This window comes from Carlito syrichta, unplaced genomic scaffold (assembly GCF_000164805.1).
Source record: "Carlito syrichta isolate Samal-C Ts95f unplaced genomic scaffold, Tarsius_syrichta-2.0.1 Scaffold107893, whole genome shotgun sequence".
In the NCBI taxonomy this organism is placed as follows: Eukaryota; Metazoa; Chordata; class Mammalia; order Primates; family Tarsiidae; genus Carlito; species Carlito syrichta.
This window is the reverse complement of record NW_007051989.1, coordinates 18,512-25,368: the sequence shown is the minus strand read 5'-3', so window position 1 is coordinate 25,368 and position 6,857 is coordinate 18,512. Positions and strand designations below refer to the sequence as shown.

Genomic DNA, 6,857 nt, shown 5'->3' with positions numbered 1-6,857 from the left:
TAACAACACAGTAAAAAGGATTATACACCATGACCAAATGGAATTTATCCCAGAAATGCAAAGATGATTTAACATAAGAAAACCAATCAATGTAATACATCACATTAATGGAATAAGGGGGGAAAGCATATCTCAATAGATGGAGAAAAAGCATTTGACAAAATTCAACGCCCTTTCAGTGTTAGGAAAAAAAGACACACACATACCAAGCAAACTAGGAATAGAAGAGAATTTCCTTAACATGATAAAGACCTTTTATGAAAAAGTCACAGCTAACATCATAGTCAATGACGAAAGACTGAAAGCTTTCTCTAAAGGATCAGGAAAAAGACAAGTATGCCACTTTCACTACATTATATCCAGCATTATGATTGGGAAGTCCCAGCTAGAGCAATTAGGCAGGAAGAAGAAATAAAAGGAAAGGAAAAACCAAGACTGTCTTTATTTGCAGGTAACATGATTTTATATATAGATCATCCGAAAGAATATATACAGACACAAAAATATAATTAGAGCTAATAAACAAAATCAACACTCAAAAACCAGTGGTTTTATTCGCCAGCAACAAACATTCTGAAAAAGAAATTAAGAAAATAATTTGTTTCCAATGACATCCAAAAGAATAAATAGCTAGGAATAAATAACCAAGTAGGTGAAAGACTTGTACAATGAAAACTACGAAACATTGCTGAAAAGAAGTTAAAGCAAACCTAATTAAATAGAAATGCACCTATGTCCATGGACTGGATGACTTTATATTGTTCAAATGGCAGTGTTACCCCAAGCAATGTGTAGATTAAATGCAATCCCTATCAAAATCCTAGTGGCTTTTTTTTTTTTTCCTCCCAAGTTTGGAGTCTTACTCTGTCACTCAGGCTGGAGTGCAGTGGCACACACACACGGCCACACACGGCCACCCCAGTGTCGACCTGCTGGGCTCTGGCAGTCCTTCCGTCTCAACCTTCCAAGTAGCCCAAGTGTGCTACCACATCTGGCTAATTTTTTATTTATTGTAGAGACGAGGTCTTGCCAAGTTGCCTGGGCTGGTCTTGAACCAGCGGGCTCAGGCAATCCACTCGCCTCGGCCTCCCAAAGTGCTGGGATAGGCTGAGCCACCGAGCCTGGCCTTTTTTTCTTTTTGAAAGAGAAAAGCATATCCTCAGATTCTTGCGGATTTTTAAGTAGGCAAAACCAATCTTGCAAAAGGGAAACAAAGTTGTAGGACTCACATTTGCCAATTTCAAACATTTCTAGAAAGCTACAGTAGTTAAACCAGTATGGTAACTGGCCCAAGGAGAGATGTGGGTCAATGGAATAGAATACAACACCTAGAAATAAACCCAAACATGTATGGTCAATTATTTTTGGCAAGGGTGCCCGTGGGGGAAAGAATTACCGTTCTTTCAGTGACAATCCAATGGGGGAGAGTGCAGTCTCCTCCACAAATGGGATGTTGAAAACTGGATATTCACAGGCAGAAGCACGAAATTGGAGCCCTACCTTACTCCGTATCCGAAATTAACTCAAGGACCTAAAGAGAAGAGTGAAAACTGTGAAACTGCGAGAAGACTACATGGGGATAAATCTTCGAGACCTCAGGATCAGTAGCTGATTCTTAGATTTGACAGCAAAATCATGAGCAACGTAATAAAAAATACATACACTGCGCTACATCAAAGTTTAAAACATTTGTACATCAAAGGACATTATCAAATATCTGGAAATGTGATCAACAGAATGGGAGAAAATATTTGTAAATCATATATTTTATAAGGGGCTAATATCCAGCATATGTAGAGAACTCCTGCAACTCAACAACCAAAAGACAATTCAATTTTTAAAATGGGCAAAGGATCAGAATAGACTTTCCTCTAAAGAAGATATACACGTGAATAATCACATGAAAAGATGTTCAGGGTCAAGGAAATGCAAATCCAAAGCACAATGAGATACCACTTCACATCCGTTTTTCGGGAAATGGAAAGAGGCAAGTGTGGGAAAGGATGTGGAGACATAGGAACAGCAGTGCATTGCTGGCAGCAGTGTGAAACACAGCAGGTGCTATGAGAAGTGCTTGGCAGCTCCTGAGACTTAAGCAGAGAATTACCATGGGACCCAGCAATTCCACTCCCAGGTATAAACCCGAGAGAAATGAAGAGATCGGGCCACACAAAAACCTGGGCGTGAATGTTGATGGCCTCATTAACCGCAATAGTCAAAAGGTGGAAACAGCCCACGCGTCTGTCAGCGAATGAATGAGGTTGGGAAAGGCCCATGGAATGGTGCTCAGCCACACCGAGAAAAGAGTGCCAGCACAGCCACAGCATGGACGAGCCTTGAAAACCTCACACTAGGCCAGGCACGGTGCCTCACGCCTGTCATCCCAGCACTTTGGGGGGCCAAGGCGAGAGGATTGCCTGAGCCTGCGGGTTCGAGACCAGCCCAGGCAACTTGGTGAGACTTTGCTCTACCATAAATCAAAAATTGGCTGGGCGTGGTAGCGTGCGCCTGTAGTTCCGGCTACTTGGAAGGCTGAGGCGGAAGGATCACTGGAGCCCAGCGGGTCGAGTCTGCAGTGGCCGGCAGCATGCCACTGCACACCAGCCTGGGCAACCGAGTGAGATTCCCACTCAAAAAAAAAGCCACGTGGTGTGGGATTCCTTTTAAATTAAATGTCCAAGCCGGGCTTGGTGGCTCAGCCTGTAATCCCGTGCTTTGGGAGGCTGAGGTGAGTGGATTGCCTGAGTCCACGGGTTCGAGACCCGCCTGGGCAACTTGGTGAGACCTCATCTCTACAATAAATTTAAAAAGTCAGCCGGGTGTGGTAGCACATGCCTGTAATTCCGGCTACTCGGAAGGCTGAGGCGGAAGGATTGCCGGAGCCCAGCGGGTCGAGGCTGCAGTGGCCGGGAGCGGCCACTGCACTCCAGTCGGGGCGACGGAGTGAGACTCCAAGTCAAAAAAAAAAAATTAAATGTCCTGAACAGACAGATCTATAGAGGCGGGAAGGAGATGAGGGGTCACTAAGGGACAAGGGTGGAATGGGATGGTTGCTTTAATGAGTACGGGGTCTTCTGGAGTGGTGAGAAATTCTGAAACTAGAAAGACAGTTGTACGATATGTGAACACACTAAATGCCACCGAATTGCACATTTTAAAACGGTTGTGTGCTGTTGGCCATAGAGCCCACACCATGAACATCAAAGCCACTGCGTTCGTGGAAGGCATCCTGGGGGGGGGTGAACCTAGATGGACCTCAGTGGCAGGCTGGGTCCTGGGCAAGATCACCGGCATGAGCTAGGGTAGAGCAGGAGCCGGGGGCGCAGGGGTCTGCAGAGGGCTGCGCTCGGGCAGAGGCTTGCGTGGGGGACCCAGAACGACGGGGACAAGGAGCCCTGGAAGTCCCAGGGCGAGGCCTGTGGGGAGAGCAGGTCTGGGCAGGCGCTGGCCAAATCAGAGCGGCCGCTGCTGTCCCGAGGGCTTCACGCACGCGCTGGGCTGCAGGGTGCGGGGGCGAGAGGGCGGGCTGAGGTCTCTCCGCGTCACCTCTTCCCCTTCCTGTCCCGCAGATGTTGAACCTCTTTGTGGCTGTGATCATGGACAATTTTGAGTACCTTACGCGGGACTCTTCCATCCTAGGGCCTCACCACCTGGACGAGTTCATCCGGGTCTGGGCTGAGTACGACCCGGCCGCGTGGTAAGTGAGCCGCGTGCTCTGAGGTCCTCGGGGCAGTCCACACCTACGGTCTCAGGGCAGGGCTGGAGTGGCTCTGGGCGTGCGTCCGGTGAGCGGCCCCTGAGGCTTTGGCTGGGGCCCGGCGAGCCATCCTGCCCCCCCGGGGACAGCGCTGGTTTCCCCCGAGCGGGCCTAATCCCTTTCTGTCCCACACGGCTGGAGGTCTGGTCTTTGGGACCCCCGGCCTGAGGCTCTTGGAGACCCTCAGACCCGCAGGAGGGTGCCTGGGGGTCATGGAAGTTTTTCAGGGGGCTGTGAGACTCAGGCTTGTACTGAGCCAGAGTTCACTGTCTTCTTCAAGGCCGGTCCTGGGGGTTCAGGGAGGCTCAAGGGGGCGGGGTGTGGAGACAGCACGGCCACGTGGTCCTTGTGGAGCTCAGAGGGTCTTGAGGGCAGAAGGCGCCGTTTTCTGGCGCTCTCCCCGAGGGGCTCAGTGCTCTCCCTCTCTGCTCGGTCCCTCGGAGACAGGAGCCCACATGCCCCTCAGTGTCCCTAGCCCAGGCTGCACGTGGCTGACTTACTAGGAGCTACCAGGAAGGCGCTAGCATATTGAAGACACTTTGGTCATGGCAGCACAGCTTCACCGCGTTGCCTAAGTGAGGGGTGATCTGCTTTCAGACCAGCCAGGGGGTCGTGAAGGGCGTGCTTCGGGGCCAGAAGGCGAAGCAGGCTGAGGCCAGGTTCCAGGGATCCTGCACACCGTGGCGGGCTCTCCCCCTCGGGGCTGAGGGCTGGTTCAGGAGGAAGCCGCGCAGAGCAGCGTGCTCGCCATCTGTCCATCTGCCCGTCCCTTCATCCAGTCACTCATGGCCTCATTCGCGCGCTTGCTCGCTCCAGCGGCGGCTGCTGCTGTCTGCAAGACTGAGCGCAGGAGACGGAGGGGCCGGGTGGCCTCGGCCGGGAGACAGGCTGGCTCGGGCCTGGCTCACAGCATGCCCGGGAGGCAGTCCTCCGAGTGTGAGTGGATGCCACCCCTCCCGCCGGGGTCGCTTGTCTCTGCCCATGCTCTGCATCCAGCACTCTTGCTGCGGGAGACGCCTGGCAGCGCGGGTCCCGCTGCCCCCTAAGTCACAGCTCAGTGTGTGGGGCGCTCCACCCCCATCTGCCCAGACTCCCGCAGTGCCCCTGCCCGGCAGGGTGAGGATCCAGAGGGGCTACCCAGCCCCCTTCCGGAGCCGCCGGCAGCACCAGGGACCGGAGACGCAGGCCCCTTCTGTCCTGGCTCTTCTGAGGCCACAGCGTGTCTGTGTGTGTTCCCACGTCTGTGGAAACCTGGCCGTCTTTGCACTGTGCCGAACAAGCATGGAGGCTGCTGATGGTTTGTGGTGTACCCGGCCGTCATGTGGCTTTGGAGAACCCTACTGTGTCTGAGGCGTCTACACGCCTGCGCTCCCTGCCCTGCCCAGTTCGTGCTGGAGGGTCCAGGCCCGGGGATGTTCACACAGAACCTGTGTCCAGGAAGGCCCGGTTGGAGCGAAGGGGAGACCGCCCACACTCGCGGCCTAGACCGTGTTCAGCCCACGGAGGCAGCTTTGGGCGAGTTCTAGCAAGCCCATCCTGGCTGTGTGGGCCAGAGAGTTGCTGCTGTTTCTAGGAACCTTTGTTCCCGGGGACACCGTGTTGCAGAAAGCAGAGATGCTGTAGAGGAGGCGGTGTGAACCAGAGGCGGAAGGCAGGCCAGACGAGGTCCTTACGAGTCGCACACGTGGGTCCTCTCCAGGCAGCACAGGCAAGAGCAGAGGTGGGACGAGCGGGGAGTGGCCTTGGGCCAGACCGCGGCTTCTCACGCACTGCGAGGGCACAGTGTTTCCTGAGCTCCGGAGTTTGAGAACGGGGTCCCTGCAGGGCGTAGGCAGCCAGGATGCGATACAGCGCGGCTGGAAAAGCAGGCGGCAGAATGCTTCCCTCACCCGGAGGCGGCACAGACAAGGCAGCACGCCAGGGCCGCAGGCCTGGAGCGGGGCTGCCACAGCCTATGAGCGGCCCGGATGGCTGTGCTGCCCTGCCAGGCCTAGGCTGGAACACAGCTGCCTCCGGATGTCCGGGGTAGGCGGGCACGGCAGAGGCAGCTGAGCACATTGTCTGGGCCCCACGTCCAGAAGGGAGCAGAGGGCATCTCGAGGCCTCCAGCCTGCCTCCATGACTGATGTGTCTCCTCACTCTCTGGGAGAAACTTTGGCACAGCAGCAAAACTTTGGGAAATTTCCTAAGTTTTGTGTGTGCGTGTGTGTGAGTGTATGTGTGCGCAAAACCACAGATGTGTGCATATGCATGGGTGTGCTGTGTGCACGTGTGTACTATGTGGCCACACATGTACTATGCGTGTACACAGCTGAATGCATGTGTGTGTGAGTGTGGCTTTGTGCACCTGCACGTGCATAGACACCTGCATGTTTATGTGCATGCACGTCTGTGTGTGTGCACAGGTGACTGCGTGTGTATGTCTGGGTGCGTGTGCATGTGCACGCACAAGTAAACCGCATGTCTGTGTGTGCATGCCTGTGTGGTTGTGTGTGGGCATGTGTGTGAGTGCACGCGTCATGTGCACACACGTATGTGTGGTGTGTGCACCTGTGCTTGTGCGTGTATGTGTTTGTGTGCGTGCGTGTGTGCTGTGTGAGTATGCATGTGAGTTCCCCGTGTGTTCGTGTGCACATGCCTGCCAGTGCATGTGTGTGTGCACGTGCTTGCTGCGGGCACAGGGGCAGGCGTGGAGTTGCCGGTTTCTCGTGCTGCCTTTTCCCAGCCGCTCTTGCTGTGGCTTCAGCACTTGGCGGGGAAGCGCCGACTCGGAGCAACCCGTCTGCTCATTTTCTGTTCATCCATCTGTCTAACCACATCCTCCGAGCATCTGCTGCGTGCTGGGTGGGGCCGGACGTGCAGCAGGCGCGGGCTCACCGAGATAGCGGGCCCCGTGAGGGCCCACGCAGTTGGCAGCTGAGGCCAGGGAGCTTCTGAGGAAAGGGAGGCCACGTCTGGCTTGGTGAAGCCGAAGGGGTGGCGGGTGGGCTGGGCTTACCTGGCAGGATGGGTGGCACGCTAGAGGAGGAGGGCGGGGCGGCAGAGCAGAGCGGCCAGGAGGATCGTGGCAGTCTGGAGAGGAAGGTGGGCTGGGAGCGGG

At 54.5% G+C, this 6,857-nt stretch overlaps 1 protein-coding gene across 1 annotated transcript in view; it reads left to right on the top strand.

Moving 5' to 3' along the window:
- Positions 1-3,193: 3,193 nt before the first annotated feature.
- Positions 3,194-6,857, top strand: part of LOC103270294 (voltage-dependent N-type calcium channel subunit alpha-1B-like) — a gene marked incomplete at its 3' end in the record, with an annotated part of 22,047 nt that continues 18,383 nt past the window's right edge. Inside the window, exons 1-3 of the mRNA XM_021717147.1 lie at positions 3,194-3,239; positions 3,432-3,505; positions 3,570-3,697. Of these exons, the coding sequence (XP_021572822.1) occupies positions 3,194-3,239; positions 3,432-3,505; positions 3,570-3,697 (248 nt within the window). The remainder of the gene's footprint in view (positions 3,240-3,431; positions 3,506-3,569; positions 3,698-6,857) is intronic.